The sequence below is a fragment of the Typopeltis vanoorti genome, chromosome 10, assembly GCF_054136105.1.
Source record: "Typopeltis vanoorti isolate ZY-2024b chromosome 10, IOZ_Tvanoo_1.0, whole genome shotgun sequence".
Lineage (NCBI taxonomy): Eukaryota > Metazoa > Arthropoda > Arachnida > Uropygi > Thelyphonidae > Typopeltis > Typopeltis vanoorti.
The window spans coordinates 89,201,227-89,229,223 of NC_143558.1; the positions used below are offsets into that span (position 1 = coordinate 89,201,227).

At 35.4% G+C, this 27,997-nt stretch overlaps 2 protein-coding genes across 4 annotated transcripts in view; one reads left to right on the forward strand and one right to left on the reverse strand.

Annotated features, from left to right (window-relative positions):
- The window catches only part of Adss (adenylosuccinate synthetase), a 178,313-nt gene extending 153,187 nt beyond the window's left edge, over window positions 1-25,126 (reverse strand). The window contains exon 1 of the mRNA XM_090399810.1: window positions 24,932-25,126. Coding sequence (XP_090255936.1) covers window positions 24,932-25,126 — 195 coding nt within the window. The remainder of the gene's footprint in view (window positions 1-24,931) is intronic.
- Window positions 25,127-25,153: 27 nt separating this feature from the next.
- The window catches only part of LOC150102576 (uncharacterized), a 226,285-nt gene continuing 223,441 nt past the window's right edge, over window positions 25,154-27,997 (forward strand). For 2 of the 3 annotated variants that reach the window (XM_090399811.1, XM_090399813.1), the window contains exon 1: window positions 25,154-25,219. The gene's annotated coding sequence lies outside the window, so the exon portion shown is untranslated. Of the gene's footprint in view, window positions 25,220-25,349; window positions 25,501-27,997 lie in introns of those variants that run through there. The other variant, XM_090399812.1, reaches the window with a different exon arrangement.

The window sequence follows — 27,997 nt, forward strand, 5'->3', positions numbered from 1 at the left end:
TGGTATTATATTGATAGGCTCTACATAATCAAAGGTCATTTTGTGCTTCTGTGTGAAGCAAATGCTCATAATACTGGGAGTAAACCTCATAATCCAATCAGTGACTTGCTTAAAAGTTGGTTCAGATATTATACAGCCCTGTTACAATATCTCAAACCATTCTGGACTACTTTTTAGGATTAGCCTAATTAGCCTTCTGGATTAGCCTATCAGTATAATACCATTTTGTGGTATTATATTGATAGGCTCTATATAATCAAAGGTCATTTTGTGCTATGTGAAGCAAATGCTCATAATACTGGGAGTAAAACTCATAATCCAATCAGTGACTTGCTTAAAAGTTGGTTCAGATATTATACAGCCCTGCTGCAATATCTCAAACCATTCTGGACTATTAAGCAACAGCACAACCTTTACTTTCTTTATATATTTCTTTCATTGTTCTCATATATTTTTTAGTAATTCCATACCTTATAACAGTGGTTCCCAAACTGTGCAGCAGCAAAATATTCCAATATTTTCACTGAAATAGCCACACTAGCTGAGCACTGCAACTATTAAGTAGGCCTATGCTCTGACTTGGACACAGTGGAAAAATCCTGATACATTAAGGATGCTGTGAACCAAAAATGTTTGGGAACCACTGCATTATAATAATTATCAGTAATGTCTGTTAGTGCTTCAGAAGCTTTACAAAATCTATGAAATCTCAAAGACATGAATGAGCCAAATGCAGCCCACATAACAGCTATTTCAGGATACTAAGATTAACATAACTCTGAGTCAGCCAAGTCACAAATAAAATAAATAAATAAATAAATAAGACTGTAGGTCACCAGCAGTCTCTCCAATGATAAGACTCAAAACACAAAGTATTACCTAAGTCCATGTACTGGGTATAGGAACTAGTAAAACTGTAGAGCAGCCTGACTAATGATCTTCAAGCAAAATAATAGGACTCAAAAATAACAAGTCTAGATAAATTCCATCAGTTGTAATAAAATGTCATACTGCATCATACTGATGTGGTAAAAGTACATCAGTGTGAGATAATTTTATTGTGGAAATACCTAGCTTCAGATCCTGTCTAGGATGTGAAGAACTTGTATAAGGACTTTCAGAGCCTTGGTAGCTCAGTTGGTATTGATGAAGCCATTCAGTCAGAAAGACCTGCATTTGAATCCCGTCTATGACATGAGGAACCTTTATTTTGTCTCTTTCGACTAAAGGTGAATTAGCCAGTCTCATATGGAAGTTTTTCTTCCCTCAGAACAGGCAAACTGGCCCATGAACACACATGGATTTACATTCATAAAATATGTATACCTAATCCTTCATTAGGAGGGCTCAACCCCTCTTCCCCTAAAGGGATGAGGAGAAAAGGGGGGAACCCTATATGAATAAATAAATAAGGACTTTCCAGTTGAAGTTGAGTTAGCTGGTCTCATATGAAGGTGGAAAGGTTCACCATTCCTGGAACTTTGATTTTTCATCCTTCAAAAAAAAAACCAAAACAAACCTGAAATTTTTCCTCATTTCAGGCTATGGTTAGTAGTTGGACAAAGTAGTAATGCTGTAACATACTGTTGAAGTGTAATGTAGCTCATTTCTTTTGTGTACACATGTGTACTCCAGATGATGATGCCTTAAAATGAAGGTTGAAATACTGAGTAATTATTTTAAAGTTATTATTCCAACACAGTAGTTGTCTCCATAATTTTGCCAGGATCTCTGTGTAACAGTGAAAGAAATGATACTCATTGGTTTCTTCACCAGTTAAGTGATTTTGAGCTGTTTTGCCTATTCAAAAGTAGGAATTGCTTTCTGAAGTTGAAATCTGGTCCACTCTGACTTCCATGTCCATTTCCTTATCTATTGCTTGCAGTTCATTTCCAAATGCATGTAATCTTTTCATCCCAGTGTATAACTTTACTCTTTGCCAAGTTTCAATTGCAATCATTGTCTGCCCATACTGTTAGTCTCTCAATCCTCCTGCATGATCATTATTATTAACTCTTGCTCTCTGCAGTTTACAGAGGACAAGTACCTTATAAATCATTCTCCATATCATTAATGTACAAATTAAAGAGTGACAGCTGAAGAAGGCCTAAAACATCAAATAAGCTAGGATTTAACTAACAGCGTTCACAGATCTTATAACGAATTAGAGAGACGGAGTCTAGAATCTAAGGAAATTGTTCTTAATCCCGTCCATATCAATAGCAACCTGAGCTATAGTTTGCCAGACTCTAACAGCTCTGCCATTCAATACTGGAGATCACGAGATCTTACATGCACGCATGGCCATGTTGCTACAGCCAGAGTTCTTTCTTCCATTTAAATGTTAACCTCAGCTGTTTTATACGTTCTGCTGTGTAGAAATCCAGTATTCATATGGTTTTCTCTGATATTTTTTGTCCTTTTTGCTTACACCTTATGAAATCTGTTCTCAGACGAAACTAGTCATGTGTATTAATAAAGTTGTTTACTCAAAACCTTGGTTTTTAGTCATTAAATAAATTTTAATTGTTATCAAACCAAGTAAACCTTCAATTTAATAATATATATCTTTTAATAGTTATGGTATCTGTACTTCTTGAAATATAGAAGAAATAACTACTCTCATTGTTATCCCTTATGTGCAGGGAATTAGTGAATGCATAGCGAAGGTTTTAAAACCTGAATGTTTTTGATGCCTTTCATCCCATCAGAAAAATCTCCACCTTTCTTGCTTCTAAAGACAAACTCCCACCTTTCAGTTATCCAAGCATGTACCAGATTCCTTGCTCTGGTGGGTTATTTTATTTTGGAAAAACTGGAAGATCTGCTTTTATTCATCAACACAAGTTTTATATTAAATAAGATGAGCCTGAACAGTCTGGACTTGTGGAGCATACTATCAACATTAAACAGTTTATTGTAACAAGACAAGAGTTCTTCATAAAAGTCATTTGCCCATAGAACATCTTTATAAGGAAATGTGTGAACTTTTACTTCACTGTCATAACTTAAACAGATCCCATGGTCTATGTTTATCTTCCTTTGTGGGAGACAGGAAAGGTTGGCAGATTTAAAAAGTACTAACTTTATTATGTTTATGTATATCTTTATATAATTTATTTAATAAGCTAGGAAATTGTTGACTTTATTTAGTTATCTGACATTAGCTATTCAGGTGGTACTTTGTCGATTTGACTGTAATTGTTTAACCTGTTCTGTGAACCTGTACTGATGATGCCTATGATACCTAGGCAAAAATTCAAGAGTAATAAAGCTTTTATATGAGTTTTCCTCTGTTTTTAGAATTCTTTTGATTATGGCAAACTCATGGTACTTCATTATTGAATCAGATTGGCCAATAATTTGTAGCCCCCAATCTTATCTCTCCTTTGTGAAGTGGGACAATTTTTTCCTTTTTTGGGATTGGCCCTGTTGTAAGTCTCACGTTAAACAGGTGTTCCAAAGATGCTGTTAAGTGTGAAATTAGATGAATATTGTAAATAAAGTAAAATGTGTATCTGTGATGTATTTTAGGAGTTGCAGAAAACCTTCTTGAATCACTTAAGCATTGTGTACAAAATGCCTTCCATAATTGAGGAAAATATACTAATACACAAATGGAAACAACTACCGTGTTAGAGTAAAACTTCAGTTTAATATAAACCAAAATAATCACTCAACAATTCGACCTTCACATTAAGGTCATCATCTGAAGTATACACATATATACAAAGAAACAAGATGCACTACAATCTACATGGCATGCTGAAGTTAGTGGTTAACTGTTAAAACTATTGGCCTTACCTCTGGTGAAAAAAAAAAAAAAAAAAAAAACTTACTACATCAAAGCTTGAGTTCTGTTATTATTATTATCTATCAGGTTATAAAAAATTAAGCTAGAGAGCAACATGTTCACACAAAAAAAGTTACTCATATAAGTATACATATAAATGAAAACAAACCAGTATGGATGGTGGCCAATAAAATCTGAAAAATTGCTCAGGAATTACAAACCCTGATGTAATTCCAGTAACATCAGGATTTGCTGGGAAAACTTGAAGAATTAAGTGGACTGAATGTGCCATCCAAATTATTGGGAGTTTTATGCCACCATTATTGTTAAGATTAGGGCAGTTTTTTCACCAGAGGCCAAGAGTTTTAACGGTTGACCAGTAACTTCAGCATACCATGTAGATTGTAGTGTAGCTTGTTTCTATGTGTATACTCCAGATGATGATCTTAATGTGAAGGTCAAACACGTTGAGTGAGTATATTGGTTTATTAAACTGAAGTTTTACTCTAACACGATAGTAGTTTCCATAATTTCAAAGATGTATTCTGATCACCGTGTAAGCATGAAGGAAAAGACACAAACTGCAATAAATATGTTGATTGTGCAAAGAAATGTTAGATGCACTGAAAATTCAAAACAAATTTAGCCATTAATGTTTTTTTTTTTCATTTTTGATTTAAGAATATAACTATCTACATTTTTATTCTTTCATTTTTTAAACTTTTTTTTTTACTTTATTTTCCTGTGTCATGTTGTTGGGTGATAAAATTGAAAAAAATAAAAATAAATAAATAAAATAAAATAAATAAATAAACAAACAGTATTTATGTAATTTGAAATACAGATCTCACAGAAACAAACACAATTAGTCTAGAATATAATAATTTTAGTTTAATCCTTTATCCAAGTGAGAGCAAACAAAGTTTGTGCCTGAAAATATCTTCAGGACTGAATATGGTGTTGTACTATCTTACCTGGGTAAGTAGTACAACACCAGGCAACTCGTAGCAAAGGTGGAGCAAGCTACCAACACTCCTATCCCAGTATCTCCCATAAAACTTAACAATAAACTTTCAACAATTAGTATACATTAAAATACATCTCTTTTACTTCCCTCTAGACTAATTGTGTTTATTTCTGTGAGATAGCTCAATAGCTCATAAAACCAACTAAACCAGCATAGAAGAATGGGGTTAATAAAGCTGTCTAGTAAATTACCAATTTTGCATTCCATGCATTTACAATTAGATATTTTGATTAGGTTCTGCAAGATCTAAATGAAAGCAATAACAATCAACAACTGACATTTATAGTTTCAATTAAGATTTAAGTTAGGACATGTCTGAATATTAAAGTATCAAAATATATTTCAGTAATATTAAAGAATAGTGAAAACCATTGATATGCAACTTATTTTTATCAAACTAATACAGATAAAAATTAATGAATAAAACTTTTGTTTAAAACAGGCAAATCAGTAATGATTAAAATAAATCTCTTTTACTTCCTGATAAAGTAGTTATAAATCACATCACTAATCACTTAGTTAAAACTGCTAAGCTATTATTAGACAAAGGAACTTCACTCTTGCACATAAGGTATTCTAAGAAACCTTCTGTGTGAGGACTCCACTGATGCTACAACAGGGCAATAAATAGATCGCTACATTTGTGAACTGAAACTGTGCCAAAGTAATTTTTCCCCTGCTGGTTTTAATTAAGGGTAATCTTTTGAACAAAACTCAGAAGGATTCCATGATTACACATTTATATAACTAATGAAAGTAATTTTGAAAATATTTTATCATATATTTCTTTATAAAATAGAAATTAATTATTTTATGTAACAAAATCAATTCCAAAAATAAATATAGTAGTTTTGGCAGGATAACTGGACAGAAAAAAACAATAAAATTAAAAATATCACTATTCGCTACACAAAGATACATACGAGAAAACTGATGATAAAAACATCAACATTCATACTTCTAAATTAAGCAAAAAAAATTCTTGATAAAGAATGGCAGAAAACTGTTTTGTCACAGAGAAAATTGAAAAACATTAGCAGTTATAAAATGAAATATGAAACATATCTGCTGCAAAAACACAATATCTTCACTGATTATAATGGTCTAATGAATTAAATAACTCAGAAAATACATGAATGTACACTAACCTCAGTGTAGTGATAGCATCTACCTTCCATTTCTAGACACCCTATTTTTTTTTTAAAAAAATTCAAATACGGTCTGATTTTCACTGTGCAGCTACTCATACAGGCTGATATTTAAATTTTGATTCCCATTATTAATGGTGGTCTTTTATCAAGACTTCTCTTCATAGCTTATTTATTCTATCTGCTCATTTGATTTATTCCTTAAAGGAGAAATTAATAATATCAAGATGTTTTGTAGAGATATAATTCCCTATATCAAAAGTATCTTTAAACATAACATACCAAATATAATAAATTTAGTTTAATCCTTTATCCAAGTGTGAGCAAATAAAGTTTGCGTCTGAAAGTATCTTCAGGACTGGGGTTAGGTGGTGCAACACCAGGGCAACTCATTGCAAAGGTGGAGCAAGCTACTATCACTCCGATCTCAGTATCTCCCATAATGCAAAACACATCTCCTTGCGGATAATGTTATGCATTAAGGGAAGGGCCACTACCCAGACTAGTTTCGACCTTTATTGAGGTCTCTTCAGTGGGTGTTGCACCGCCTAACTCCAGTCCTGAAGATACTTTCAGGTGCAAACTTCGTTTGCTCACACTTGGATAAAGGATTAAACTAAATTTATTATATTCTAACCAAGTGAAAAATAAACTTTCAACATCTTTCTCTAAATCCAGAGTAATTTATTAAAAAGGTGGCACACCATTTGGCAACTCCTATAGGTAGAGATGACCTTGCTAATGCTTCTGGCTGGTATCTCCACTAGGGCCTGGTTCCCACTGACATACCACAAACATACCAAAGGTTGCATCAGTGCAGTGTGTAGGCACTGTGGTAAGAAGCAAGAATTAATCTAATGATATGACTCAAAAAGCTGGAGATTGTAATCCTTAAGGATATCAACAGTCAACTTCTTCCAACACAAATAAGAATTGTAAATCAATCACTGATCAACAATATCGATTTCTCCAATCAAGATCAGCAGCAGATCATGTTACTTACTTCACCCACTCTGGACATTTGGCATGGAAAAGTGTAGAGAAACCTGTGCCGTTACACTCAACATTTCCAAGGCATTTGACATGTTTGAAATTGAGGGTTTCTCAGCAAATGGCCACCTTATGGTCTGCATTTCTCACTCTTAAATCAGATTTAAGTCCCACAGCCTTATTAACATCAAGTTTGCTCAACTCCCCATACACTTCTTGCTCATTTACAGTCAGTCTCTCCTCCCCATCATCAACTGCTCTCAATCTATCCATGAAGTCACATTCGCAAGATCGAAAGACCTTTATGAACTGCTCATTAAGTATCTCTACCATCTTCTGCAACAGCTGTCTTTATACCATTTTCTTCATTCAATGTCATCCTTCCATAATCATTCTTCCTTTTGCTGGCTACATATCGAAAGAACTCCCTAGGATTACGACTAGTATAATACGACTGGTCAAGAAACAGTTTCTGTGGAATTTATATAAGATTACTTTACTCTTGATCCTAACCAACATACTTTTATTTGCTATAGGTCTTGCAGCCTCTTGTGTGGAAGTGATTATAATATGTATATATATAGAATGAATAAAAGTTGCTTTACCAAGCTCTGAATATATGAATGGATGTTGATGGACAGTTCACAATGATAGAAGTCCATGAAAATATCTATACAAAGAAGGCATAAGAGAGAAAGAGAATAGCTCTGAGAACTGACTGGAGTCATTCTCTCTCTCTGTGTGTGAGAGTGAAAGAGAATTTCTATCAACAACATTGCTATCTTATGGATAGCATTAAGCATTTTTAGGTGTGAACTAGCCCAAATACAGAAACAGTATTCCATGGTTGGGGGGGGGGGGGGGGATATGAATAAGACATAGGTGAGAAGCAATGAGCTGAAAAGGAGCAAGTTTTTTGCAACATGAAATCTAGTGTGTGTGTGTGTGTGTGTGTGTGTGTGTGTGTGGTGTATCAGACCCAGAAGAGAATGCCATTCTGGGTATTATAAAATATAAAGGGAGGCAAAGTGAACTATTTTTTGTGAGTTGTGAGAAAGAAGACAAAATTCTGTCTCGAGTAAAACTGAAGTTGAGTTGGTTACTCACACAGTGTTAAAAATTTTTAACAATATCAACATTTAAGACATCTGCATTTACAAAAGGGCCAAATTCTTCACAAATCAAACTAACATACCATCTTCCATCTGGTGAGTGTCTCATGCCTGGCAGTTGTCTTACAGAGATCACTGTATTGTGTTCCTGTATAATGTACAGGATCTGAAATTGCAGGGTGGATTAGACATATATGGGTTTAGTGTTAGACATAAACTGTTTCTCAATGAAACAGTGAAAGCAAATTGTCAAAAGAAAGAAACTAGATGGCCTTAGTGGTTGCCTGAACACTAAATCAAGAGCTTGAAACTGTGAGAGTAATGACACATAGAGAGTGGTGGTATGTTGGGCAATTTTGCCTAAACTTGCAATATGTTCTATGAATTTCAAATCTGTTCACCATCACTTCAGGATTCCTGGCCTCATCAATTCCCTGTGAGCTAGTACCATCAATATGATATGAAGTATGTAATCTTTTCATCTCAAACTGCATTATTTTTACAAATTAAATTGACAACCTTTGTCCACACTGTCAGTTTATTTAAATCAACCTGTAAGATATCTACATCACCTTTATCAACTATGGCACTCACCAGTTTAGTATCACCAACAAATAACTGAATATCCATCCTCAAATCTTCCATATATCATTAATGTACAAAATAAAGAATAGTGGTCCTAGTACAGAGCCCAACCCTCATTTGCCTCAATTCCACTCCACCATACACCACCCTCTGATGTCTGCCTATCAGCCACTCTGCAACCCCCCCACACACACACCCATTTGCTCCAACTTATGTAATAATTTTTTTTCATGCAGTATTCTGTTAAATGCCTTTACAAAGTCCAGCAGCATTATCGTGTAGCCACATCAATTCCACTCTCACCGTATAAAATGTGAATAAATTACCTTTTACAAAGCCATGCTGCCTCCTGTTGAGTAACATATTCCCATTCACCCATTCTTGAATTTTACTTTTAACCATCTTTTTTCAATACTTTAACCACTACTTCAGAGATACTAATTGGTCTATAATTCTTACTTCTGTCTTAGAGCCAGTTTTATCTAGTGGTACTATCTTAACCTCTTTCCACTCTCCTGGAATCATGCCAGAGCTGATATGTAGATTAAACAACTTTGTCAGAGGCACTGCCAGTTCACTTGCGCATTCTTGTAGCACACAAGCTGGCATACCATCCAGGCCCACTGCTGTATTCATAATAATATTTTTCAATATACTGAGTACCTCCAGTTCATCTATCTCAATTCTCACATCAGTAACTGCAAAGTCACCACTTGGATGATATACCTTTGTAAAGTTATCACTTAGTGACTCAACTATTTCTTCTGCTTCTGTCACTTTCCTACCATCAGCACTGAGCAAAGTTATCTTTCCATAATCATTCTTTCTTACTTGCTAAGTAGCATAAAAACTCTTTTGGATTTACTTTGGCCTGCTTAACTAATTTTCTCTCTAAATATGATTTAGCCTTCCTTACCATACTAGTTACTCTTCTTGCTTGGGAAGTGTGGCAAATCTTAAATGGTTGCACTTGATAACTCCAAAGATCTTGAATGGGTCTGGCACAAAGGCCTACTAAGCAAACTCCCATCATTTGGTTTGCCCCATGATTTCTCAATTGGATTGCCATCTTTCTGACTGGATGCACACTGTGTGTAATGGTAGATGGTTCCTTATCCTCTCACTATTCAACTAATGCTGGGGTTCCAAAGAGTTTGTTCACTCACAAATCCTCTTTAGCTGACCTCCACCCCAATACAGTTTTCCATATGACAACATAAGCAACTTCTCCCTTTCATTTGACAAATCACCTCGACCTACAAAACATCAACCACCAATACCCTCAATTCTGATCTTCAATCCATCTTACAATGGGTTTCAGATAACCTCATCAATTTCAATGCTAGCAAACCCAGCTCTGCCTTATTTCTCACAAAAAAAAAAAAAAAAAGAGACGAATTTTCTTCCTGTGTTACTCTTGACAACGCTCAAATTTCTAGTCAACACGAAATTTCTCTTCTTGGAATCACCCTAATATTAAGCCTTTCCTGGCATATAAACACATCACAACCATTGCCTCCTCAGCTTTAAAAAAATTAGGATTTCTCTTTTGGTCAAGACATTACTTCACCCCCAAACAGCTGTTAGCTTTATATAAATTATAAATTCACTCAACTATTGAATACTGCTTTCACATTTGGGATTAGGCCCCTAAGAGCGCCCTCAAAAGGCTTGACTCAATACAGAGGCGAGCAATTCGATTGATTGATTAATAACCCATCTCTTAGCAACTCACTAGGCCCACTTTTGCACAAGTGTTTGATTTCTGCACTATGTGTATTCTATAACTATTTCAAATGCAAATGTTCACACGAAACAGCATCAACAATTCCTCCATTCAGTACTAAGTCCATTGAAATACATAAGGCCAACATCCCTTCAAAGCACAAGTTTCTGTTCCTCCACCTCCATCCCTGCTACTGCTTTGTTGTAAGTCTTCCCCCTAACGTGTTTCTCAAGAAATACAATATACAAACTTTTATATCAAATGTTGATGAGTTTCTCCTTTACGAACTTAGTACATATGCACGGTACTAATGTGCTATAGGTTGAATAACCAGCCTCTTGTGTATCTGCTCAGCATAAAAATGCAAGGACTCTTCAACATCAAAAAGATTGTGTTCTCTCTTACTTCACACATAACTTTACCCACAGAAGGTATTAAATTTATACAAATAATAAATTCCTCCAACCAGTGAATACTGTTCTCACATTCAGGTTTCCCTTACGACTCATAAAAATCCTCAATCCAATACAGGTTAGAATTAAGCTAATTAAGGATTCACTTTTACCAATTCAACCTGCAATCTTTCTCACACATGTTCAATTTCAGATGCGCCCATTTCCAACAGCACTTTTTGTATATTTTTAGAATGATTGGTGTTCGTGAAAAATAGCATCATAATTTACTTTCCATTAAATCATTAAAATGTGCAGCTGCATTCACTCTGCTCACAGCTCAATTACATACTCCCCCCCCCCTCACTATCTCACTTAATAGTGAGGGGAGAGTATGTAATTAAGTATGTATGTATAGTGAGATATATAATGTATGTATAGTGTATTGTCAGTTAATTAGCATCAGAAGTTTTTGCTCATCTTTTGATGATACTGATATTATTTTGACATTAGATAGAGTATGACCTGAAATATTGACAGTTTTTGAGGAGCCAAACTACTTATTAATGTGCATTTTTCTGCATTGACAGTGCATTTTGAATGTCTACTGAATAAGAAAAATGCACGTTAATAAGTAGTTTGGCTCCTCAAAAACTGTCAATATTTCAGGCCATACTCTATCTAATGTCGAAATAATATCAGTATCATCAAAAGATGAGTAAAATTAGATTTCAAGCAGCATATATTTTATTTAAATCAACATCTCCTGAATGTAATCTATCTAAAAAAAGAATTTCATGTCTTTTCTTCTCTAAAATGTAATAGTAGCATAACTATTACTAAGGCCGAAAAGGGTCAAGCAGGTTGTAGTTCATGATAAGGACAATTATTTTAGAAAACTAATCTACTTCGAGATCATTCTACATACAGAAGCAGTGATAGAGGCCCAACTCAATCACAAATCAATAAACTTAACCGTCTCTTGAACGAAGTTCATTTTTGTGATGACGAAACAATGAAAAGGCTAAAAGTTTATCATGCTTTTGCTCCAAGAATGTATGGCTTTCCTAAATTGCATAAAGAAAAATGTGCCAATAAGGCCTATTGTGAAATGCATAGGATGTATGATGTATAAAGTCTCAAAATACCCATCTAATCTTTCTGCATTTACTGGAAATTCTGCTGCCTTCATAAAAAAATTTAATAGATTTTAAGAATAAAATTTCAGGATTATCCTTACAACCCATAGATGTTCAATAGTAAGTTTTGATGTAGTCTCACTGTTTACAAATCTCTCTCTGACAGATATGATTGAATTACTTCATAATGACTTGCCTCCTGATACTGTAAAATTATTTGACTACCAGTAATTCAAGATACTTTAGCTGCAAGAACAAACTGTGCAAACAGACTGAAGGAACAGCTATGTGGGTGGAGGTCTCCACTTTCTGCAAATCTAGCTAATTACTTTATGGAACATTTCGAACAACATATTCTGGACATTTTTTCACTTAAACCATCAATTTGGTATAGACAGTTTGATGATGTGTTTGCTATGTAACTCCTCCTTGTTTATTCTTCATGAAATTCTTGAAAAAATTAATTCAATAAACCCAAGAATCAAATTTATCCTGGAAGTAGAAGATAACAATTGTCTTCCTTTTCTGGAAGTTCTCATTTTAGTCAACCAAATGTTAGTCTGCAGTTCCCAGTATATAGAAAACCAACTCATACTGGATTGATTCTAACTCATATCATCACCCTTGTTATAAATATGGTGTAATAAAATCTTTAGTGGACACAGCTCATAAATATGTTCTACAGATTCTCTTCTGTTTATTATCAGAACCATCTTTATCTGTAATGGTTATAATGAAAAAACTACTGAAAAAATAATCAATAATTACAGCCACTGTCTTAATCTGTCTCAAGAAAAAATTACCAGATTTTGTATTCTATATGTTAAAGGACTTTCAGAAAAATTAGCAAGACTACTGTGATAGAAATCAGGATAACTTACAAGTTCATTTTCTGCCCAGTTTGCAAACTTAATACATTCCTTATCTCACCCAGAGACAAATATCCTCCTCTTTCTTATCCTGGAGTTTACAGAATCTCCTGCTCTTGTGGACAAACTGGTCATTCTGCACAATTTGTCTTGAAGGACATCAGGAATACATTTCACTTCAAGAACAAAAAAAATCTGGTTTAATAAGCCAAATTACCTACAAAACACAGGATTCATTGGAACAAAACCAAAGTATTACACCAAAGTCATTTTCTTCTGGAAAGACTGTAAAATGAAAGATGTGAAGCACACATTCACAACCCAAACCTGAACAAAAATGAATGCCTAATACTTTCTCAATTTTAGGAAGTTATACTGACTAATACTTAACCATTCATGTGTTCCTTAATTTGTAATTAATTTCTTGTTTATATATAAAAATAATTTATTAACTAAGTGCACTATCTGCTGCTGGAGCTATTCTCCTGCAGCAGATAGTGCACTTAATATTATTATTATTATTATTATTCAGGCCTCCATGGAGTCAAAAGACTCATCATGGGAGGTCCTTCCTAAGAACATTAAGTCTATCAAGACTCATCGAGGGGAGGCACCCCCCCCCTTAAGAAACACAAAGTCTATCATACCACTCCTTAAACCCATTGACTGTTCTCGTTCTCACCACTCCATCAGGCAATGCATTCCATGGTTCAACCACCCTCCACGCAAAGAAACCACTCCTCACCCTCTTGCTCACAGTTTCCTTTTGTAACTTCCAGGGATAGCCTCTTGTCATCACTCCTTCCTGCTGTTCAACCAAGCAAAAGAACTCCCCAGTGTCAACCCTGTAACCACCTCTCAACAGTTTAAAAAGTCTCAATCATATCACCTCTCCTTCTTCTATCCACCAAATTCTGCAGTCCACATTCCCTCAGCCGATCCACATAACCAAAATTGTACAGTCCTGAAACCATCTTTGTCATCTGTCTTTGTACCCTTTCCACAGTTAATTTATCCCCTTCAACTCCTGGGGACAAAATCTGAGAACAATAGTCTAAGTGTGGTCTGATCGGAGACTTATACAACGGAATGATAACCCTTTTATCTCTGCAGGTCAGTGTCCTTCTCATAATTGCAGCAATCCTCTGTGTTACCTTTACCACCTTTGCAATGTCCCCTAAATTTCAGGTTTCTATCAATCATCAACCCCAGATCTCGTTTCCCCTACTTCCTGCAGTATAACTCCTCCCATAGAGTATGCAGCATCCCACTGATGTGTCTCAAACCTCAAGACCTTACATTTTGTTGCATTAAACCGATACCCCTATTCATTTGCCCATCTGTCTAGCTTATTCAAATCCTCTTGCAGGGCTACCACATCTGCACTATTACTAATAATCCTTCCCAGCTTCGCATCATCCGCAAACAACTGAATATCCCCTTGCAATCCACTGGCAATGTCATTGATATAAAGGTAAAACAATATAGGTCCCAGTACTGAGACCTGTGGGACCCCACTTGTTACAATCTGCCTCCTTGAAACTGCCTCACCATATGCAACTCTCTGATACCTATCAGACAGCCAATCCTGAATCCAGTTGACCAATCTGACATCCAGACCCATGTGCTGCAACTTAAATATCAGCTTATCATGTGGCACCCTGTCAAATGCCTTCACTAAATCTAAGAAAATTGCAGTATATGCCTTTCCCTCATCTAATGTTCTTGTAACTTTATTATAAAAGGCTAGCATATTGCTAAAACAAGAGCGCCCTTTCACAAATCCATGTTGACTCTCACAGATAGCAGGCCACCCCTGCTATCACCCCCCCCCCCAGGACACACTGACTTGTTCAGAACAGCAATCTCTCCAGATGCCTACGTCCTTCCTCATTCAAATGTAAGCGGTCTCTCGCATACAATTCCTCTCTTTCCTCAAACACACTCCAAGCATCCACATATACCAGTCCTCTCTTGTCACACATTCTAGCTATTATGTCATTCAATATTACTGCTCTTCTGCTCAGCTCGTCATTATCATACCTAGGCAACACGCACACTATTTTTCCTCTCTCTGTCTTCTTCCGTACAGCCTCAAGCAAAAATCTCATATCTCTTGCTGCCCAACTTACATTACCACTCAAGTGATTTGCTCCTACCATCACAATCATCTCATCCACCCTTTCACCTCTCTTAATTGCCATAGACACCCTTTCTATTGTTCCTCCTAGCAAACACTCCTCACGCATCCTATCTTGATCACCACGTATCATTGAGTCGCCATACATTATACCACATCATGCAAACCATGCCAAAATCTTTTCATTAAAACCTCACTTTCACATCCACTTTACTAACATCTGTTGCATTAGCACAAAGATAAATGACATCCACCATCGCTTGAAGTCTTCTAGACCAGATGTCTTATTCCTGACAGAAACCCAGATCGCAGCTACATCTACTCCTCTCCATCTCCAGTACTCAAACTACACATTTCATGATTCTTTTCACCTGTGCCTTTGAAATCTGCTAGAGAATGGCCAATTTTGAATCCCCCTAGTTTTGACCACTAGCTCAATGTTTCCTTGCCTCCTTTAATTTCATTTGTTGCATTTACTGGTCTCCAAACAAATAAACACTTCAGATCTTTTCACATTCCTTTCCAGGAAACTTGACAACCTGCAATTCAGCTATTCAAATAGGTTATCTTCCTGGGCAACCTCAATGTCCACAATTCCAACTGGCTCCCCCTACCACTGACCAAGCAGGAGTCTTTGCGATAACTTGGTAACTCTTCTCATTCTCCAAATACTCTGGATCTCGATTTGACCAGTTCTCTTTCCAGGTACACCACAGAGGTCTCAGCAACTTAGACCACAATCTTGTACAAGTCTCCTCTCTCTCACAGAATGCCCCTCCTCCAACTACTCCCGACCTTGCATCCTCTGCCACCACAAAGGAGCCAATTGGGATGTCTTTTGCAATTTTTACTCTTCCTTTCCTTGGTCTGACTATTGCTTCTACTCATCAGACCCTAACAGCTGCTGTGAACGAGTCACAGAGATTATTCTCGCTGGTATGAAGGTCTTCATCTCCCATTCAACCCATAATCCTGATCTGCTTTCTTTCCAAGCTCTGGTTCAACCAAAAATGTGTCAAAGCAGTGAAAGAAAAAAAAAATCAGGTTAATGCATGTGGCCCTCATCAAGAACGCCAGCTTTATAATCTGCTTATGCCATAGCACGAAAAATATGCAAATCAGTCATCAGCAAATCCAAATTCAATTTCATAAAAACCACCAGCAGAACCCCCCCCCCCTCCTGTCCAAATGGAAACAAAAAATTCTGGTAGCTAGCCAAGTCCGTTAGATGTAACTTCTGCTCTCCTGCACTTCCACGCCTCTCTCTCTCTCTCTCATCCTTATAGTACCACTATTATTTCAATGAAAAATAAAGCTGACCTCATGGCATCACTCTTTTCTTCCAATTCCTGCACATAGATGACCAAGGGAAATCACCTACCATACTGGAATTCAAATACCATATGTCTCCTATAGTTTTTTCTGAGAAAAGTCATCAGAAAATCTAAACTTGGATACTAAAAAGTCTTCTTGTCCTGATGGTATCAATCCAACTGTTCTCAAGCACTGTGGTCCAGAGCTAACATCAATTCTGCATCATCTCTATAATTTATTATGCACATCTGTTATTTATTCCAAAATCTCATATCTATCCTATTCCAAAAAAGGGAAGTTTGAAGGTAAAAGTCTACCGTCAAACTACTGACCAATTGTCATCACCTCTGTCCTTTCCAATGTAATGGTGAAAGTCATCAATAGCCAACTCCTCCACAACTTAGAGGCTCGCTAATTAGTCAGCAACCACCAGTGTATAAATTTGGAAAGTCAAGATCCACAGATAACCTCATAGCTTACATTACCCACCACTGGACATGTACCATGGAAAGGTTTGGAGAAATTTGTGCTGTTGCCCTTGACATTTCCAAAGCTTTCCACAGTGTATAGCACTAAGGCCTATTAAACAAACTGCTATCCTTTGATCTCCCTGCCACTCTAAATAACTGGATAGCCAGATTTCTCTCTGGTTGTTCACTGCAAGTCATGGTAGATGGTTCCCTCTCTTCAAACTTCAAAAGATAAATTAGTAAATAATAAGTATGTAAATTAAGCAATTGCACTGCTTAACTTAAAGTAATAATGCAATATCTACATAGGTAAGTTAATTTGCTGTTTTAAGGATACTTGTGAAATAAGACTGAATGATATATGCATGTAAACACAAGAAAGATATTTAATTAACCAAATATTTCGGTCTGGAAATAGCAGACCATGCTCAGTGGTATTACAAGAACAGTTTTAAAAAATAAATACAAGCTAGAATACTAACAATAGATCGTTAAAAATAGAACACGCCGCGTGACGTTATATCACTAAGTATGAAACGAAATATTTTGAAGTAAAGACATGATTGGAAAAAAAAAAAAAAAAAAGAGTAATCTTGATTAGACTTTCCCAGATTTTTGATATAGATATACAGTCATTACGATTCAGGTTGGGATGATGGAGCAAGGCCTCCACGCTTTCCTTGAACAAATGTTCAAACCTATAACGGGATCTATGCAAGAGGCGAGTCCTGGACCAAAAGATGCCATGGTCAGTTTCAATCCTGTGTTGAGCCAATCCAGACTTTTCAGGTTTATTGTGAAGAATGGAGGATTGATGTTCTTGGATTCTTTTTTCAAGAGAACGTCCAGTCTGTCCAAAATAGGAGAGATCACAGTTGCAAGGAATTTGATAAACTCCACGAAGAGATAAAGTTGAGCATTTGTCTTTAGGAGAAGGAAAATGAGAAGACAACTTGTTAATAGGTGAATCATCATCATTAGTGTTCTGTCTCTTGACAGGTCCAATGGTATAACTCAGCAGATTCTCCTCCCCCAATTTCCTCTGTCTCTTGCTTCCTCCTTCATTTCCTGATATCTTCTTGTTCCCACTATATTATCAAGCATCATTAGTCGTCTTCTTCCTCTTGGTCGCTTTCCTTCAATTTTCCCTTCTATAATTCTTTTCAGTAGGCTATCTCCTCTTAATACATGTCCTATCCAGTTATGCTTTCTTCTTCTTATGGTCTTTAGTAAATTCCTTTCTTCTTCAATTCTTTGTAATACTTCTTCATTGGTGATTTTTTCAGTCCACTTTATTTTCTCCATAACCACATTTCAAATGCCTCCAATATTTTTGCTTCTTTCTTCCTAATTGTCCATGTTTCTGACCCACATAAGGTCGTACTCCAAATATAGCACTTAATAAGCCTTTTCTTTAGATTTTTATTCATTTTATTAATAAACAGATTTTTCTTGCTATAAAAGGCATATTTTCCTTTGTTAATTTTTTCTTTTATTTCCATGTCACATTTTCCATTTTCTTGTATTATACTACCAAGGTATTTGTATTGTCTCACTTGCTCTACACTTTCTCCATTCATCATCACCTTGATACTTCCTGGTTTCCTGGAGACTCTCATCACTTTTGTTTTCTTTGCGTTAATTTTCATACCATATTTCTTGCATATATTTTAAAATTTTTGGATTAGGTGCTGTAGTTCATCTTTGGTATTAGCTAATATTGCTTGATCATCTGCAAATCTAATATTTTGTATTGTTCTTCCTCCAATAGTGATTCCTCTTTCCTCTTCATAAAATGCTTCTTTTATCATTTCTTCTGCAAATATATTGAAGAGCGTCGGTGACAGGCAGCATCCCTGTCTTACATCTCTCCCAATCACACATTTTTTAGTTTTTCCTACTTTTGTCTTTATTATGGCCGTCTGGTTCATATATAATTCAGCTATTAACCTTCGGTCTCTCCAATCTAAACCTATTTTGCATAATATTTCCATCAGATTTTCCCATTTCACCATGTCAAATGCTTTTTCAAGGTCGATGAAACAAATATAAACTTCTTTATTCACTTCTATATTCCTTTCGCATATGGTCCTCATTACTCCAATTGCATCTCTGGTTCCTCTGTCTTTTCTAAATCCAAATTGATCATCCCCCAGAAAATACTCCACTCTATTATACAATCTTTGATTTTATATTCTTAGCAGTACTTTTGAGGCATGTGAGAGTATGCTTATAGTTCTGTAGTCACTGCACTTAGCAGGATTGCTTTTCTTTTCAATAGGTGAATACGTAGCTGTGAAATCATATTTCTTTAAAATTCTTGCGATAGGTTCTGAAATACTGGAGATATAAGGAATAGGCACTCGACGTATTGAAACTTTGTTGTTTTGTGGAGGATTATAAGAATTGAGAAGATGTTGAGTACTTTTTTCAGAAAAGCCATTGAGTTTCATGTGTTATTGGATAGTAGAAAGTTCTTCCTGTAGATAATCAAAAGTAGAACAATTAGTTTTGGCTCTTCTGATGAGGCATTTTATAATGTCAAAAAACAGGAATTATAAAATGTAGGCTTATAATTGTACTAATTTTTGATGTTTGCTTAAACTTGGTAGATGAAGAGAGTGATTATGATGAGATTTTCTGAGTCTAAATTATAATTTTTGTCAGTGTCCATAGGTCTTTATCCACATTTTTACACCCCATGATCCGATTTTCATTAAAGTTGGAAGCTGTATGAAGAAAGCAATTATTTTTTGTATGTACCTTGTGGTTGTACAACTTTGGTCATTCAGTTGTAATTTACTTTTTTCTTTTTGCCTTTCCCTTTATTCCCTTCCTTTCTTTCTCCTTTTTCTATTCATATTACTATTTCTCATTTCTATTCATATATACCATTGTCAGATATTTTTATTTGCCTCCTGCCCTTTACAGATTGTAGAGAATGTCACATCCACTAGCAAAGAAACAGACATTCACATGAAGCGGATATTAGAGAATTAGAATTTAAAGAATACTGGACTTAAAAAATTGGTATGATTAAGAAAGACAAAGGTTGCAAAGGTTGGTCAATTGGTAGAGCCTCTGCTACTAATGGCTCACACAAAAAGTTAAGCAAGTTTGAGCATAGTTAGTAATTGGAAGAGGATCAATAGTTCGATGCTGTTGGCACACTCTCCCTCAATGAGTCTTTGGACTCCCTGGAGGTGTCACATAATAATAATAATAATAATAATAAAGCATTATGCATTTTATGTTCGAATCAGTTGTTTGTAAGACTTCTTCTGTAGAGACATTTTGAAACTATTCATAAAAACTTAAGCAATAAAAGTGAGCAAGACAAAAAAAAATCCAATACTTTGACAAAATTTATTTCAAGTAGGCCTAGTTCCAACTTAGTTGCTGCTAAGTTTAAGGGAGATGGTAAATCCCGTATTATTGTACAGCCGGGTACGAAACTCGGATCGAAATCCATTGAATCCTAGAGTTTCATGCCGAAAAAACTATCGGCGAGCCCAAGTGTAAGTAATCACTTGGGAAGTACAACACCAGGGCAACTTGCAGCAAAGGTGGAACAAGCTCCGTCACTGTCCTTAATATTCTCTCATAATGTAAAACGCAGCTCCTAGGAGATGTATTACTGTTTTACATTATGAGAAGAGGTCACTAACCAGATCAGTTTCAACACTTTTTGAGGTCTCATCAGTGAGTAGGTAGACCTGGAATATCAAGGTTTTAAGTGAACCAAACTTACATATACCTCTGCTAACGAATTGCCAAAATGGTGTACTTATATATTGTTATTATTACTATAACAAGCCAAAAGGCTATTTTACCGGTGACATAAGTTAAGTTTAAGGGAGATGGTAAATCCCGTATTATTGTACAGCCGGGTACGAAACTCGGAACGAAATCCATCAAATCCTACAGTTTCATGCCGAAAAAACTATCAGTGAGCCCAAGTGTAAGTAATCACTTGGGAATTCATGACTTATTTTTCACGGTATTAACAACACCACAAACACTTTTAACAACAAAGATGTTTTATTAACGCTAATATTTCGCTGATTTTCAACCAGCATCATCAGAGCACAACACACATGTAAACGCGACAGTGAGTGAGTGAAACAATATAATTGCAAAAGACAAAAGATCTAAAGTCCTATTTTTGCCACCCTCTAACGAAGGGAAAAAAAAAAAACAGCAGTTATCCAGGAGTTTTTCTTAGGATAACCGTCTCCCAAATTTTTGGCAAATTAATGCAACCATATTTGTTAAGGTTGGGAGAATTCATCAAAGCCATTGCTGACTCAAAAAATAATCTTTCAGATCTATAACGACTCCTAAATAGCACATTTGTTTTCCTCCATCTAATCCTGTGTGAAGGAGTGTCCAAGACGTGGTCTGCCAGTCCCGACTTGCCATAGTAATAGTAGCGAATGTATCTTTCATGTTCTTCCAGGCAGATGTTCACTGATCTTCCTGTTTGCCCATAATAGGTCAAATCACAGTCACACGGAACTTCATACACTCCTGGATATGCTAAAGGGTGAAGTTTATCCTTAGGCGAGCAGATCAGAGCTGCCAGCTTGACATGAGGTTTGAAAGTGGTGCGAAGGCCATGTTTCAACAATACTTTGGCTATCTTTTCCGATGTACCTCTGATATAGGGAATAGAAATGGTCATGTTGTATTCTTGTGTATTAGGGGAGGGCAGAGTAATGGGCCTATGTAGTATTTTATCTATTTTGTAGAGATTGTAGCCGTTGGCTAAGAACGTATGACGCAGGTATTGGAGTTCAGTGGTCAGAGCTGTATTGTTAGAACAAATGACTCTGGCTCTGTGTGTAAGTGTTTTTAAAATGCCGTACTGTTGGACTGGATGATGATGTGATTGTTTATGTATGTAGGTAGTCCAACAGTACGGCATTAATTTTAGCTTGATGATCATAGCTTTGAGGGAGCAATCTGGCTTTATTCTGTCTATCACTGGTTTACTTTGCAGTCCATGGTATTCTTAGTAAGTGTCTTCAAACCCATAATTCAAATGCATCTATCTTCCTTCTTTCACTCTTTCTGAGGATCCAACTTTTACATCCATACAGTACCACAGGGAATACCATTGCTTTCACGATTCTGATTTTTGTTGCGAAGCTAATATCTTTATCTTTAAAGATCTTGCTTAAATTTGTCATTGCTTTCTTTTCAAGGAATAATCTTCTAACTTCTTCAGTACATTACCCATCTTTATCTATTCGGGATCCTAGGAGCACAAAATTGTTAACTACTTCCATTTTCTCCCCATCTACTTCAAAATCATTAAGTTAACATGTTGCCATAACTTTTGTCTTTTTGAGGTTAAGTTTAAAGCCTTATTTAGCACTTTCCTCTTTAACTTTCATAATAAGTTCCTCCAAATCTTCTTTGAATTCTGCTAGCAAGGTATCATCTGCATATCTCAAATTATTAATATTTCTTCCACCAATTTTAATTCCCACTAAAAACTCCTCCAGCACTGCCATTCTTAAAATTTATTCGCTGTACAAATTAAAAAGGTACGGAGATAAAATACATCCTTGTCGCACCCTTTTACCTATTGTGAAATACTCAGTTTCTCCAAGATCTGTTCGGACAGTAGCTTCTTGTTTATAATAAAGATTCTTCAGAAGGATAATGAAATGCTTTGGTACTCCCATTGTTCTTAACACATTCCACAGTTTCACATGATCTACAGAGTCAAAAGCCTTAATACAGTCAAGATTAACTTTTGTATGTTTATTTGTCTCCAAACAAATAAACACTTCAGATCTTTTCACATTCCTTTCCAGGAAACTTGACAACCTGCAATTCAGCTATCCAAATAGGTTATCTTCCTGGGCAACCTCAATGTCCACAATTCCAAAACCCTGGCAACAGCATTACTAACAATTTTTGCATCTACATATTCTTGTGAATCATTGTTCTCAGTGATGAACTTCGTTAAGTCTCATAATAGGAGTAGCTTTACAGATTAAACTAGTAGCGCATGCATGTCTCTAATGGTTACAAAATATAAACTGATGTAAATAAATAAAATGACCACTATTTTTTTTTCTCTAGTTTTGATTTGATGTTTTCTGCTAAAAAATGGTAAAGATTAACTTCTGTTTAATATATTATGTAGGTAAAATAACATTTTATTTTATCTGTAATTTTTATGTATTATATTACATGAAAGAGATTAAAAATTAATAAAATAATATTTTTAATTTTATTTTATTGTGCTTTAGTCAAGTAAAACGATTATGAGATTGTGCACTGTAATATATTGGAAAAACTTGAAAAAACTTATGTCTGATTGATCTTAAAAAAAAAAAAAAAAATTCAGAATTATTGTTTACTCTTTTGCTGATGTTAAAAATTGTCTTTAAATTATGTGTCTGTATGTGGCATCTAGAATTACACTTGAAGGAAAATAAAAATATCCACACTATCATCAACAGGGTAGAAGGAATTTTAAGTAAAAATTCCATCACTAATTTTTACATTCATTCAATCTTTCATGACTTTCAATAATCACTCTTCCAATATTCTTTGAGTTTACTGCTCTAGCATGGTTTTTGATTATTTGAAAAGGTTCTCCCAATACTTAAATGACACCAAATAATAACATATTCATCAAAATTTTGGTTACATGTGAGAAAATTTTCCATCAAAGATTTGGTGATTTTTGCACGCACACTTATAAAGGTTGCCCACCTGTGCCCTAGACCATGAGATGAGAGACATACTGCAACACCACTGACACTTGCAGGCAAGACCACTAGCCGATTGATCGTGGCTGGGCCACCTAGGACTACCCATCCTGCTGAAGCAGAGGCTAAAGTAGTGCAGACTAACAGAACCCCCACTCCCAGTTCCAGATGTCCATGGGTCACAGCATACTGCAAAAGAGCATTGGATCCCAGTAATGGTGGTCTGGAAGAAAGGATAGTAAAAGTAGAGCACAGAATATGGGAAGAAAAGTATAAAAAAAGAGGAAGGATGAGAAGGGCCAGTACCATCAATGGGTGGTCCACTTCACCAGGAACAGTTGTTCCACAGAGAGTAGAGCGAACTGGCAAGCATCATTCCTCCACTTTCTGTTGTGCATCTTAATACATGAGCTTCAGATGCCCAGTACCCTTTACTGTGCAACTACAAACACATTGAACCTGCAACTCCTCAAAAGGTAAAAAAAAAAAAAAATTAAATTAACTTCTCAATCCTCATGTGCACCCTACACAGAACACTGATGTGCTCAGAAGTCCCTCAACATCATGCGCAAATGGGTTCAATATAAAAAAGAAAAGTCAAGGATATAGTCATGACAAGGAGAATCCTAATATGGGTTTTTTCAGTTGAAGGTGAGTTAGCCGCTCTCATATGGTGATAGCAGGGTTTTTCATCCCACATACAGACAAACTGGCCTTCAGAACACATAATTACAGACAAAAAATACTACTGTTGTTGATGATGGGCAATAGATGCATCGATGGTAGTAGTGTCATAGCTGGAGAATTAAGTAGTGGTGGAGAGGAAGAGCTGTATTTAGCAAACTAGAGTAGTGTGCCTTCCCATAATGAGTCCTTAGACTCCCTGGAGGTGTCTTGTAATAATAATACTTTTGCACCTTTCTAAAAATATAGAATATATCTATACCCAAATCTTTAAACAACAATATATCTATACCCAAATCAGGTCTACTCAATGCTTCATTTATTTCTTTTACGTAAATATATATATATATATATATATATATATATATATATATATATAAAACCAAGATTCATATAACTATAGAGAATGTTCCATAACATGAAAATTTAATTGCAAGGCCAAACGGATTTTTTCCCCTTCCCATAAAATTGAGGATACTCCATACAGAGCTGTTAGAGCTAGGAGAACTTAGTATTTCGTATCTGCTTATTAAAATTTGTATAATTTTAATCCTAATAGGTGTGTGTTTGGGGGGGGGGAGCTAATCAGAAAGTTTTCTCCTATTACCCAATCAGTTACCGTCTCGTGCACTCAAAAATATACGCAAATGTAGAAACGAAGAGATACCATAATACAGGGTGAAAAGATACCTACGAAAAACTGGACTATCATATATTCATTATAATAGCATATTATAAAATTATGATTGACAATCTTAAAAGAGACCTTGAAGTTTACCTTGAACCTTACTACTCTTAACATATGACTCACCTGACACCTGCATGCAATATCTGCATTAACTGCAAGCAAATCCACAACTTTTCCTTTTCCTTCATCACCCCACTGGGCACCCAGTATTACATTCACATCACATATGATTTCTTTTCTTGGTCTCTTATTATATAAAAATTCCGATAATTCACCATTCATGCCGGCGTGGTTAACAACACTAGCATTCAGTGCCATACTTGCCGAAACCAGTTTGCAATTCGAACACTAAAAACAGCGCCTCCTTTACTACTGCTCAAGAAATTCTAACGCTGTGTTTGTCCTCCCTTGGTATCTATTTTTGAAGCATAGAATTTAATATTTGAACAGCACTATTTATTCATAATAATAAGTTTATTTACTTTTACAAATTTATTTTTTGATTTTACAGAAAAAGTATGGAATTATTATTATTATCATTACTACGGCGTACATCGATGGAACCTTACAAGACGTCGCTGGGGGCCATTTCACTGCCCGATTTACCTTCAGCACTGCACTTTACAATTCATCCAAACAATATTAATTATTATTAAACGGGATTAGTCAGTAATAATAATAATATTATGCAGGTAGGTTTTTTCCTACCTCTGAAGTCACTTAACTGCTCCGCTCAATTCCCCCTCCTATTATGTAGATTTTTCCGATCAGTATATCATTCTGTTAACTCCTTTCTGTATTGAGTTGAAGGATTTCTTTACCTTATGACTGTTTATTCAAACGTTTCATAGATAAATGTGTAAAAATCAATCAAGAAATCGTTGGATTTTCTGAATCAGATAATATGCAAGCTTCTGTTCGCTCTTTGCTACTTTATTGCTGCAGTGTGATAGTCATATCTTCCAATTAATTTGCCTTAATTTTAATTCATATAGTACTATCATATCCAGTACACCCCTTTGGGGTATATACCAGGAATTTGATGATGAACTCTGCTTGTCTTTCTTATGTACTGCTAGTCAGTGTTTAGGCTAATTTCCCTGTTATTGCATATAAATTTATTCAACTGATCATACCAGCTTTGCTTATCTTATTTCCATTTTAATTTACTATCACATATGATTTCTTTTCTTGGTCTCTTATTATATAAAAATTGTGCTCAAATAGCTTGAAATGCTTTACTTCAACTGAGAGTGTTGTTGATGTTTTCCAGGTTCCTTCATGTTAGTTTTGATTTTTTTTATTGCTGATTTTCTTACCAGAATTATTACCACAATTGTATTAAGTTTAATGCTGCCCTCCTTCATAATGTTATTCACATGGATGATGAATAACATTTCTAAAAACAGTCTTGCACCTGATTTTAAATCAAATCCTTTACCTCCTTTGATTCAGACTGCTGATTTACAGACTGTGTGCTACTCACAGAGCAGGACAATAATGTCCCATTTACACCATATAATTATATGGTTTTCCACAGTGTTTCTCTTGGCATCTTATATATTAGGACAATAACCTAATTTCTACATGTGTAAGGTTTAAACAAAAATTCCACTCCCCCTCAAGAACTCAGAATATACAAAGGCTATCCTATCTCTATTTAAAGAGCAAATACAAAATCCCACAGAATACCTAGCATGGTCAGTGCAAAGTGTTATGATCTTCACCTTAAACTTTCTAAGCTGTTGAGGCCTGATATTTTGGTATTCTTACAGTGCTTATTACCCAAAAATGAACTAAGAATATCTAAAGAAAATAAGAAAGTTTTCCAATCTCATAAGGAAGAAAATTTTCAGCAACTTTTGGCAGACAAGGTGATCCACAACTTGTTGGATTATAGACTTTCAAACAATGAAATCAAAGGGTTTAATTTTGGTATTGCTCGTAAAAAATCCTGTGTCGATAGATAATGGCAAACAACAAATTTGCCATAAAAAACATCTGTCAGTTGAAGCAGATGTGATTAGACTAGAAGCTGCTACCTTGTTTAAAAACACAAGCCCTCCAAGAAGCAGCATCTCCAACAGAGAAAAAGCAGCTCTGAAAAATGTTAAACTGAACCAATACATAGTAATTTTGAAACAGATAAGGACAAGCTATAGTGATCATGAACACAGTACTACAATAATAAATTGAAAGTTATCTGATACATCAATTTATTTGCACATAATAGAAAACTCCATAGTGTCAGTTAAAAACAAAACTTCAGCAAATTCCTGATGTACCCTCAAGAGGTGTACAGGATATAATTGTACTACGTGAAAAATTTGCATCATTACTAACTTCCTATCTACAATTTTCCTCCAAATCACTATGTTACCTGTGAAGATTCCAACATTATCAGATCTTATATTTCTATCTTCTAAAGCACTTTTTACACCGTATCAATCCACCTATATTGCGGTATTCCTCTAGGTCTTTTTCCTACCAACCTGGCAGAGAACACTTGTTTTGCTAATCTTTCCTCGCCCATTCTGTTAAAGTGACCATACCACCTGAGATTAGCTCTGCTAACACATTCCTGGATGCTAACAGTGCCAAATTCGTTCCTAATATCCTCGTTTTTAATATGATATTGCCATTGATGCCATCTGTTCACATGTATAATCTTTCTCAGAACTCTCATATCTGTGGGCTCTAGTCTTTAATCAAGTGTTTTATTTCTAACCCAGCTCTCAGATCCTTAAGTTAAAATTGGCTTGAACATTGTGCTTGTATACAGCTAATTTAGTGTTTTGACCAATTTCTCTCTTATTCCATATAAATATATTCATTTGACTTCTTACCATACCAGCTTAGTTGATTCTGTTGTCTATTTCCATATTCAATTTACCATCTTTACTAAAAATCATGCCTAAGTAGCTGAACTGTTTTACTTGTTCTATAGGTTCTCCATTTGCAATGCAGTTGATATTTTCAATGCTTCTGCCTATTTTCATTATCTTTGACCTGTTATTGCTGACCTTCATACCATATCTATTACAACAGTTATTCAATTTAGCCCGGGAATCTTGCAGACTTGTACCAGATTTATTTAGAAGTATAACATCATCTGCGTAAAGTAAAAAGCTGAGATTAACATCTCCAGTTTTGATATCATGTTTAATACCACTTTCCTTCATAATGTGA